General features: G+C 37.9%; 1 protein-coding gene across 1 annotated transcript; it reads right to left on the bottom strand.

Annotated features, from left to right (window-relative positions):
- Nucleotides 1-11,617: 11,617 nt before the first annotated feature.
- LOC141719325 (uncharacterized) lies at nt 11,618-12,166 on the bottom strand. The gene has a single exon (XM_074521695.1). It carries the CDS (start codon nt 12,164-12,166, stop codon nt 11,618-11,620), a length of 549 nt encoding a protein of 182 aa, XP_074377796.1.
- Nucleotides 12,167-12,373: the final 207 nt, after the last annotated feature.

Genomic DNA, 12,373 nt, shown 5'->3' with positions numbered 1-12,373 from the left:
ATTAATCACTAAAACTATTCAACATGCCCAATTTACCAACTAATCTGGTAAATGTGGATTCGTCAAGTGGTTTAGTGAAAATATCTGCTATTTGTTCTTCTGTTGGAACAAAAAATAGTTCAACAGTACCATTCATGACGTGCTCTCTAATAAAATGATACCTGATGTCAATGTGCTTTGTCCTCGAGTGCTGCACAGGGTTGTTGGTGATGGCTATTGCACTTGTATTGTCACATAAAATAGGAATCTTGTTCAATACAGAGCCATAGTCTCGTAGTTGGTTCCTAATCCACAAGATCTGAGCACAGCAGCTTCCAACAGCAATATATTCAGCCTCGGCCGTTGAGTTGGAAACTGTTTGCTGTTTCTTGCTGTACCATGAGACTAGCCTGCTTCCTAGGAATTGACAACTTCCTGAGGTGCTTTTCCTATCAACAACACTTCCTGCGTAATCTGAATCTGTATATCCAACAAGGTTAAAACCAGATTCTTTAGGGTACCAAATACCTAGATTTGGTGTTCCCTTAAGATATCTTAAGATTTGTTTAACAGCAACGAGATGAATATCTCTAGGATCCGCTTGGAACCTTGCACATAAGCATATAGCATACATAATATCTGGTCTACTTGCAGTAAGATAGAGTAACGAGCCAATCATACCTCTGTAGCTTGTGACATCTACCTTAATGGAGTTTTCACATGGTCCAAGCTTGACAGCTGTAGTTGATGGAGTCCTTGCTGATGCAGAATCCTCTAGATTGTACTTTTTGAGGAGTTCCTTGAGATACTTGGATTGACAAATAAATGTTCCATCTAATCTTTGATTTACTTGTAATCCAAGAAAGAACTTCAGCTCTCCCATCATGCTCATTTCAAACTTGCTGTGCATTAACTTAGCAAATCTCTTACAGAGATTATCATTAGTAGACCCAAATATTATATCATCCACATAGACTTGGACTAATATAGTATCATTCTTATGTTTTTTAGAAAAGAGAGTTTTGTCTATGACACCTCTAATAAAGCTATTTTCAATAAGAAATTCAGAGAGAGTGTCATACCATTTTCTTGGAGACTGTTTTAGCCCATAGATAGCCTTGAAAAGAAAGAAGACAAAATCCAAATGATCTGGATCTTCAAAACCAGGAGGTTGCTCTACATATACCTCTTCATCCAGCTTTCCATTCAGAAAGGCGCTCTTGACATCCATTTGATAAACTTTAAAGTTTGAAAATGCTGCGAATGCCAGAAATATCCTGATGGCCTCAAGTCTAGCCACTGGAGCATAGGTTTCATCATAATCAATACCTTCAGCTTGAGAATACCCTTTAGCTACCAGTCTTGCCTTGTTTCTTGTAACCACACCATCTTCATCTAGTTTATTCCTGAATACCCACCTAGTACCAACAACTTTCTTGTGTACAGGCCTAGGTACCAGTTTCCAGACTTGTTGACTTTCAAACTGATTGAGTTCATCTTGCATAGCAATCACCCAATCTGGATCAGACAGTGCTTCTTCAATTTTCTTAGGTTCCATCTCAGAAAGAAATCCTGAGAACAGACACTCATTTTGAGTAGCACGTCTAGTTCTGACTCCAACATCTGGATCACCAATAATCAACTCAAAAGGGTGAGCTTTATTCCAGACTGTCTGTCTTGGAAGATGTGATCTTGATGATTCGCCTTGAAATTCATTGTGATGTTGTGTCCTACTAGATGATCCTTCAGCATCTCCCCCTGAGTTGTTGCCATGTTGACTTGAAGATTCTCCGTCAGTAGCAGTGGTATCTCCATTGTTGCCAAAGTTTCCATCACTATTACCTTGAGTATCATCAGGATTAACAGGTTCTTCACCAGCAACAACCTCAGGTTCTTGACCATGTTCTGATTCTGAATCTGACGTATCATCAAACTTCAGTTTCTCAGAAGGATCTTCAGTTTGGATACTAGGGAGTTTAGTGTCATCAAATGTAACATTGACACTTTCAGTTACTTTGTGTTGATCAATGATATACACTCTATATGATCTTCTTCCATATCCAACAAAAATACCCTCATATGCCTTTGCCTCGAACTTACCACGACGATCATCTCCATCCTTGAGCACGAAGCATCTGGCACCAAATACATGAAAGTATTTGATAGAAGGTTTCTGTTCATTCAAAATCTCATAAGGAGTTTTCATGAAGTCTTTGTTGATTAGAGTTCGATTCTGAGTATAACATGCAGTATTGACAGCTTCAGCCCAAAAGTACATTGGAAGACCTGATTCATTTAACATCGTTCTTGCAGCTTCAATCAATGTACGATTCTTCCTTTCTACCACTCCATTTTGCTGAGGGGTTCTAGGAGCTGAAAATTGTCTGGTAATCCCTTTGTCTGTACAGAATCCATTGAGAAGTGTATTCTTGAATTCTGTCCCATTATCTGACCTTATTGCTCTAACAGGGACGTTAGAATCTAACTCAATCATCTTGATATGATCAATCACAACTTGTGGTGTTTCATCCTTAGAGTGAAGAAATAAAACCCACGTATACTTGGAATAGTCATCAACTATCACAAGACAGTAACACTTCTTTGACATAGAAAGGATATTAACTGGACCAAAAAAATCCATGTGCAATAATTGCAGAACACCAGTTATGGAAGATGTGTCAGTGCCTTTGTGACTTGCTTTCTTTGACTTTCCTTTCTGGCAAGCCTCACATAGTCCTTCTGGAGAGGATTCCAGCTGAGGCAGACCTCTTACCAATTCTCTTTTGACAAGAGAATTCATTGTTTTGAAATTGAGATGGGAAAGTCTCTTGTGCCATAGCCAACTCTCATCTGACGATGCCTTTGCATAGAAACAATTGACTTCAAGATTGCTTCCAGAGTTCATGTCAGCTACGAACAGATTTCCTTTCCGGATTCCCATTAAGGAGGGTTTTTCACTTTTCTTGTGCAGAATCTGACACTTCAGCTTGTCGAATAAAACATTGTAGCCGTTGTCACAGAACTGACTAATGCTAAGCAGATTGTGTTCAAGTCCTTGCACAACATATACATTTTCAATGATAACATTTCCAGCTTGCAAACAGCCATATCCCTCCGTTAAACCTTTGCTGTTATCTCCAAAGGTAACCACTGGGCCAGCTTTCTCAACCACATTTGATAGCAGGGCTCTATCTCCGGTCATATGTCTTGACGATCCGCTGTCAAGAATCCACACTACCGGTTGTACCTGTTTAATGCCCTCTTTTCTTGACGATGAGGTGCTTGCATTACTAGCCATGAGAGCAAGATTCCCAACTTCTTCATCTTCACTGTCAGTATCATCCCAGCTTCTTCCCTTTGCCAGGTACGCCCTTTCAGATTTACTCTTCTGATTAGAATCATAGGAGTTCTTCCTAGCTTGTTTTGGCTTCCTGCATTCTGTGGCAAAGTGTCCCAACTCATTACAGTTGAAGCATCGAATGGTGCTTCGATCAACCATCCCTGTTTTATACCCACCACTGCTGGTGTTAGAGGATGAAGATCCACCTTTCTGGAATCTGTTGTAGTTGGACTTGTACTTGAACTTGGGATTCCTTTTGAATCTGACATTTGAGAATCTCTTGACAATCAGGGCCATTGACTCATCCTCCAATTGCTCCAGTTCTTCCAAGGAATAATAATCATCTCCTGATTGATTTGTAGTAGGAGAATCAAATTCTGCTACTATCACATTATCTTCAACCTTGGAAGACTGTACCATTCTTTCTGACTGTTGAGATTGTTGTTGATATTGTGGTTGTTGTTGTTGTTCATCAGCTACTAGAGCAGTAGACGTGCTGACCACTCTTCCTTTCCCGTAAACTTCCTTCTGCTGAATCTGCTCCAACTCATAAGTCTTTAACACACCATAGAGCCTTTCCAAAGAAATCTCACTCAGATCTCTTGCTTCTCTTATGGCAGTGATTCTATGTTCGAGATGAGTTGGCAGAGTTAAAAGGAACTTTTTGTTGACCTCCCTGATGGAATAGTATTTACCATTAATGTTCAGGTTGTTGATCAATGCATTGTACCTCTCAAACACTTCAGTGATTCCTTCTCCTGGATTGGATTTAAAGTATTCATACTTAGAGGTTAGGATTTCTAGTTTGTTCTCCCTAACTTCCTCTGTGCCTTCATTAATAATCTCAATAGTTTCCCAGATATGTTTGGAATCTTTACAATTCATCACATGTCTATTCATCAGGGGATTAAGGGAATCTACTAAGATTAATTGAAGGCTAGCATCCAGGGAAGCTTCTTCTATTTCAGCAGGAGAGAAGTCCTCAGGATCCTTCACATAAGTTCTCGCTTTGGTGATCACCACATCATTTTCTATTACCTCTGGTTCCATAACCATAGGAATTTTTGGACCCTTCTTCAACACTTGTAAATATTTGGGATTAGCAACCTGTAAAAACAGTAGCATCTTCTTCTTCCACATAACATAATTTTCTTTATCGAAAAGTGGAATTTTAACGGTTCCAACTTTTTGTGTAGTCATTATGAATTTTTTTTGAGTGAATAAAAAAATTCAAGAAGTGAAAGAAACACAAAAGTCTAGGATCTAGATTTGTACGTTAATCAGAAGGCTCTGATACCAATTGTTAGGTCCCAATTTGTTTGTAGAAGGGGGGTTGAATGCAAACAATACTGTTTAGTCGAATAAAATGCGGAATAAAATTGTGAAACAAAATTCAAGTTAAATAAAACTTTTATTAAACTTGAAAGGTGTTACAACTACGGTATCGGTTACAAGGGATTAATCTCAAATCAATTATTACAAATCTAGAATAAATTCGACATGAACTTTTTCTATTTTTGTAATTAAAAGATCAAATGCTAAATGCGATTTGAGATTAAGTTCTAGGGATTTTAATCCGCTAGATTGATACACAAGAACAAGAGAGTGATTTCTAGTTGATTGGATTTAACTTTACAAGCTAGAAATTGTAATCTTGAATTAGCAGATAAGATGAAATATTTGGCTGCTTGTTCTCTTTTTGTTCTTGGCTTCTGTTTGATTGCTCTATGTATGTGTGTTGTGAATGAATTGGTCTTCTGCTTGTTTTAATCACCACAGCCGAGAATAATGAACTGGTGTGACAATCATTTGTCCAATAATACTTTCGGTGTGACAATCTTTTAGAGCTAGCAAGACAATTAAAATGAACTAGCAAGACTTTCGGTATGACTATTGATTGTCATACCGATTGTCATATTAGTTCAAATGAAATTGTTTTACTGAATAAATAAGTGATTTTAATCTAAATAATAATTCTATCAAGACAATCAACTGAATTAGCATGACTTTCGGTATGACAATCAATTGTCATACCGATTGTCATACTAGTACAATCAGTTGTCTTTTTAGAATTAAAACAGATTTTAATCAATTAAAATTCTGAAAAACCTTAATATTAATTCTAAATTAATTAATCAATTTAATTCAATTAATCAATAAATTAATCCTTGCAGATATAATTTTTTTTCTTAATTAAATTATATGACTTAATTAATTAATAGAGAATTAATACTAACCCTGAGCAGCATCCATTCTTCTGACAATCTTCTGAAAGTCACTGAGACTTATGAATCAATTCCGCCACTTCAATGCTGACACTCGATGTACTGTCTGGTTCATGAGTGACTAACTTTCGTGACGTTTCTTCATGTCTTGACTTTGTTGTTCTGATTGAATCCTTGTAATAAATGATACCTTGACGAGATCTCTGTCATTTGATTAAATCCACGATCTTGATTTATATCACTGAGGCATGATCAAATTCTTGAACTTCTTCCAGTGAATCTTCAAGTCTGCAGATGAACAATGTTTCTTTATTCTTTGACAGATGTTACTTTGTGAGATCTCTCTGATGATTGATCCACTATTTACTTATTACATTCTTATTTGAGTTGAGTTAAATACTCGAATAAACGAGTAGGCTATGACATATGCCTTTCAGGTGTCATGGCCAACATCTTTGTGAAATCTGCAATACTTGCTCTTATCTAGCTTGGCGGGATCAGCCTTCAAGGGCTTAGGCCAACGAATATCTCTATCTTTCTCGATCTCCATCAAAATCTGGCTTCTAGGAGCATTCAGCTTAGCGTATTCAGTGAATTTTTGCCCAGGTCCTCCCTTCTTGGGGGTTGAATAAGAATTTTGTTCGGTTCTAGGATACTTGTCCTTAGCAATATACTCCAAATCAGTTTTCCGCTTCTTGCCTCCAGTGGGCTCATTACTTACTACGGTCTTCCTCATGCTCTCTTCAACCTTGATATACTTCTCTGCCCTCTCCTGGAGCTGCAACATGTTTTCAGGGGGACGTTTGGCCAAGGACATCTTGAAAAACTCATCCCTAATTCCTTGTTGCAGTGCTATCATGGCTACCTTATCATCAAGATTTGGGACTTTTAAAGCCTCCTTTGTGAAACGATTCAGGTAATCTCTCAAGAATTCCTTTGCTCCCTGCCAATACTCATAAGAGATGCTGAATTTTTCTCATGGACTCTCCCACTGATGAACTGCTTAATAAAAGCCTGACTTAACTCTCTGAACGACCCAATGGAGTTTGGGGGCAAGCGACTATACCACCTTTGAGCCATACCCGACAGGGTTTGAGGGAAAGCCCGACACTTAATAGCGTCATTCACGGGTTGCAGCAGCAGTGCATTAGAGAATGTCCTAACATGATTAGCGGGATCTCCCGTTCCATCATAGGCTTTGATAGTTGGCATCTTAAACTTCCTTGAGATATGGGCATTCATTATCTCTTCAGTGAAGGGCGGAGTAGGATCATCAGGATCTTCAAGGGGAAGGAGATTGCTTGGATCAATTCTTGGGACAACAGCCCTTCTCCGTATCGGACCATCCAGGTCTATGACAGGAGGAGGAATTCTCCCCCTAGGAGGTATCTGGGGTCTGGTGGCCTGGTGCGCCTCTAAGTCGCGCCTCAGCCTCATGAGCCCTGATCCTTTCCTGCACTTCTTGGGGATTCGCCCCTTGGGTGCTTTGAGGGCGTTGTCTTCCATCGGCCATCGGCTCTTTTCCAGGACGCCTCCTTCTTGGGGCCACTTCATCATCCGAAGATTCGGAGTCTCTCTCAGTATAAGGACCAGAAAATTCCCGATCCTCGGGGATAGGAGCCAAACCTCGTATATAGGGGGGCGATTGCCCTCGTGCTTCACTTCGCCCAGCATGTCCACTTCCTCCAACCTCGGGGTAAAGGGGCATCCCATAAGGGGGGGTAGTAGTAACAACAGTTGAATATTCATACCCGACATGTCGAGAAGTCACAGTTATATGTACTTGTTGAACTTGAGGATTCGTACCTTGAATAGTCGGGGGAGTCGTCCCTTGTGACTGAGGTTGAGTTGCCCCTATCTGGGCTTCCCCTTGAGTAGATGCATAAGTTGAGTGGGGAGGAATCTCCACGGTTGACGAAATCACCTGGGTTGTCCCTGATGATGTTCCTCCCTCCAGAGCTCTAATTGTTCTCCGTGTTCTCGCCATGGTTGTTGTTGTGCTTTCCCACAGACGGCGCCAAATGTTATGGATTAAAAACTAATATATAATTGTTGTATTTAATACTAAGGAACGTGAGCTTCAAGGCTCAATTTTGACTGCTCTTGTATTTCATGACTCAATCTGCCTTAACAAGATGCCTACGTACCTTGCTGATTGCCAAGGATCAAGTCAAAAAATGTAGTTCTGATCTGTGGGGTGAGGCCCCTTATATAGATGTTGGGAGTCCTTGAATTGGACTTGGTATAGGAGCCTTGGTGGGCAAGTCTCATAATTAGAATGGACTTTGGAGTCCTAGATAGTGCTCATCAGTATTCAGTTTCTTTATAGAGAATACAAACTGATTCCTTATCCTTTTAGGTCCCCTTGAGGCCAATCTACAAGGATTTATATCCCCACTAGGACTTATCTTAATAACTGTTTTTCTCCCTTATTTATTAATTACTTAATTACGAAATTAATAAATAATCAGGGTTTTTGGGCCTTCTTTGTCCTATCAGGCCTGATCTGGTCCATCAGGCATGATCAACATGTTAACCTTTCTGATCTGAATGTCATACATCTTCTTATTGGCCTTGGAGCCCAAACTGTAATAACTAATTATGTAATCAGGATTTATTTATCTCTATCAGAATTTATGGACATATTTATTATAACGGGTGTCGGCATAAAAAATGTGTATATAAAATCATATCAATTATTTTTTTATTTATGGTTAATAATTTTCTTAAATAATTTTTATTTCAAATTTTTAAATATTTATTATTGTTTTGTAAAATATATTAGAGAATGATAGATATTTGAAAAAGAAAATGTGATAGTTGACAGATTAAAATTTATCTTCCTGTATTTTTAAAAATAATATTTGACCATACATATTATTTTATAGGGAATTTACAAGATAAAAGGTTGATAAAAGAAATAATGATATAAAATTATTTTAAACAATTACTCCCTCTGTCCCAATTTATCTGTCTTATTTGACTTTTTGTGGTCAAATTGATCCAATTTTAAATGAAAATTTCATACACAATATAACTGTAAAAAATCCGGAAAATCCGATATCCGTCTGAAATATTCGTTATTGTATCGGGAATAAAGCGGATATTATCCGTATTCGAGATAAAGCGGATATTATCTGTATTGTAATTTTTATTTCTTTATGTGGTGCAGATTTTAGGTGCATCATCGACAACAAGTGATTGGGGTCTGGGGAGTGGGGCTGTGTTACAAAATTGTCACATTTATCCGCGTGTACCACTGTCTAATCAGTTCAATGCTATAACTGCACAAGGAAGGACTAATATAAACCAAAACACGGGCTATTCAATACAGAATTGTAATATTAGAGCTGCTGATGATTTAGCCTCGAGCAATGGAAGCACACAAACATATCTCGGGAGGCCTTGGAAAGAGTATTCAAGGACAATTATTTTATGGATAGTTTGATAAATTCTGCTGGTTGGCGTGAGTGGTCAGGAAGTTTCGCACTATGTACAATGTATTATGCTGAGTTGAGCAACACGGGGCCTGGATCAGACACTAGCAATCGAATTACATGGCCAGGATATCACATTATAAATGAAACAGAAGCTGCTGCTTTCTCTGGAGTGGCTTATAATCAAAAACAACTTTTAAGTGGCTAATTAGCTTGCTTACAATGTTCATAATTCCCTTCAGTACTAATGTTTCCAACTTTCTTCTTTTTAATTTTTTTTATCAGCATAATAACCTAGTGTCAAATTGTGTCCAGAAAAAACTAAGATTGTGCGGTTCAGAAAAGCAAATACTGTTGACTTATTCCTATCACAGTATAGCTACCAACTACGTACAGACTTGAAGAACTAGACTTGACTAATAATACATTACACAGTCTTCTATGAGCAGATTTAAACAAAAAGAACAGAGAACAGAGGTGGCAAAACAGAACAGTAAATGATATACAACTGCCGATGCACAAAAGGCCCACCGGGCCGGGTTTTGACCGGACCTTAAAAAACCCGGGCTTTTGGGGCTTTGACTTTGACCGGGCCGGGCCGGGCTTTCCGGAAATGTCAGAGCCTGTTTGGACCCTCGAGGCGGGCCTAACCAGGCTTTTTTTCGGGCCGGAACGGATCGAGCCGGGTTTTTTTCAAATTTAAATCTGATCGAGTATTATTAGAAATTCCGAAGAATACATGTGTTAGCAACTAGATCATCGTAAAAATGTATTAATTTACATGTAATATTTTATGAAAATATTACTTCGTTGAAAACATTTAAGTTCGACAAATAAATAAACATGTTTATAGAATAATATATTTTATCATTGTTATGATAATAATAATAACAATGATATCATTGTTATGATAACAATATATCCAAATATTCATAATAATGATATCCAAATATATACAGTGTACTTATTATATCTTCTTTCATTATTTATGTAACGAAATATATAAATAATATTATTAATCACAAATATGTAAATATATATGTGTTCAAAGTATTATTTATATTTATAGTAAATGTGAATTTATAAATATATAAGAAAATATATTAGAATAATCAGATTATAACAGGACTTTTAATCGGGCCGGGCCAGGCCGAAGCCCGGGCTTTTAACCGGACCGGGCTTTGCCTAAAAATATAGGGTCCGTCGAGGTCCGAAGCCCGGGCCGGGACCGGGTCGGACGTGACCGGGTTTTGACCGGATCGGGCCGGACCAGATTTTCGGACCCGGAATTTTTCTGCAACTCTATATACAACTATACAAGTCCGATTTTATGCATGCAGATTAATAAAACAGAAAACAAGATTCTTTTTCCAGAGCATACATAACTGGAAAACAACAGCAAAACTAAATAGAACTGTATATCACCAAAGATGACAGTAGATCACAGAGGCAGAAAAGTATTGTTGTTCTGTTCAACTAATGCAACACAAAAGTTTGGCTATTAAAATCTCGTAACATCTTGTAAAATTGTTCCAAACACCCCGAAAAACCAGAACCTCAACATGCAAACTTGTATGCCCTGTATGTTTCTTCAACAATTCTTAAAGAGGAATGCAATTCAAAGGTATAACATGACAATTATCAACCATCAGACTACTCTCTTATATTACAATAAAATAAACAAGAACCTAGTTTGGATTATGGATTTTTATAGTGATTACTTTAAGAGTAAACAACATGCAGTTAAACCTCGATACTCAACAGCAATACAGCATATAGTTGCAAACTTTACGTGATACTCGGGTCCTTTCCACATTTCACAAACATGTTAAATAATATGGCATTAACATGATCTGCAGTTGAGAATATGGGAACCTCGCAACACAAAAGTTTGGCTATTAAAATCTCGTATCATCTTGTAAAATTGTTCCAAACACCCCGAAAAACCAGGGAGTTGAGGGGTTCATCATACTTTTGGGAAACAAATTATTTAGACAATCAACTAGATGACTGTTTCACAGCTAGGAATTAGGATAAAAGGACTGCTCTGATTTTAAAAATAAAAAATTGAAATAACCGAAGCATCTGTAGAACTATAGTCAATATAGATAGTAACAGTGCAACATACAAAGCATGTTTGTATTCAATATACAGCAGCACGTAAATGTATTTTAGCAACTTGTAAAGCAAAAAACTTTTCGCCTGGCTAAACCATGATTTGAATTATTATGTAGAATTCATATGTGAAGAAAATCAAGGCATATCTTAAAAAAACTACCAATCTTATGCGTTGAAACCATATCAGAAACTCAAACCATCCAATCAGAGAAACAAAGACATAAGCTGTGTGTATACCATCACACGGCATGTTTTATCAGCATCCTACGCTCAAACTATACACGGGAAATACAAAAAAAGAAGAAGAAAAGCATATGTTCAGGGTGATTGCTACCCCAATTCCCAACATGAATATTTCAAAAATACATAACCACCAAGAAAGTTTAAGTCTTTGCAACAACCAAAAAATAAAAAGCCACACTGTAATAAGCGTCTATAACTACAAATTTTATATAAAAAAAAAGAACTAAAAAATCTCCGGTCACTAGTTTTTTTTTAAGTTAAAGTACTTGCTTTTATTAAATTGAATCGATGATCAACGCATCACGAATACAATCAGAAGGGGTATCAACCCACTCATGGACGCCTGACATAGAATAAGTAGCCCTTGCTAACTCATGTGCCACTATATTCGCAGACCTCGGGACATAGTCTAGTAGCACTTCGTCATAGTGCTTAAATAATTCCATACAATCTAACACAATTAAGTGGAAGTAGGTATTTCCTTGGATGCCTTGACATGCCTCTGCAAGCTCTTTCGCATCCGTCTCAAATACACACCGTTTATAGCCCAAATTTTTAACCCATGATAGAGCTTCTTTAAGGCCAAGAGCTTCAGTTTCTCGAGGACTATATAACCCATGCAACTTTTGATTTCGAGCTCGGATAAACTGACCATGTTCATTTCTAATCACACTTCCTACTCCAGTACTATTCCATTCAGAAAAGATAGCAGCATCAGTGTTCACCTTGATCCATCCTTGATGTGGGCTACGCCATCTCGTCGAAACACCTCTGTGACTCCTACCTTCTGCACACTTCTGATTCCACTCATGCATCATGTTCATTGTTGTTGCTTGAATACCAAATTATGAGCCACTTATCTTGTCCCATACCTACCGATTTCTTCGGTTCCAGAGGTTCCAACATATCAACAACAACAATGCAAAACTCTCGCGGGAGCATTTTTCTGCAAGTTGATGTAATATATCAGCAATGTGTCCTTCATATCCCGTCGTACTAACCTCTTTTAGACCCACCTGGCTCCATACTGA

Source organism: Apium graveolens, chromosome 4 (assembly GCF_009905375.1).
Source record: "Apium graveolens cultivar Ventura chromosome 4, ASM990537v1, whole genome shotgun sequence".
Classification (NCBI taxonomy): domain Eukaryota; kingdom Viridiplantae; phylum Streptophyta; class Magnoliopsida; order Apiales; family Apiaceae; genus Apium; species Apium graveolens.
This window is presented reverse-complemented; position numbering and strand designations above follow the sequence as displayed.

Coding starts and splice junctions, on each gene's coding strand:
- LOC141719325 (XM_074521695.1), bottom strand. CDS start 12,166: ATGAACATGATGCATGAGTGGAATCAGAAGTGTGCAGAAGGTAGGAGT.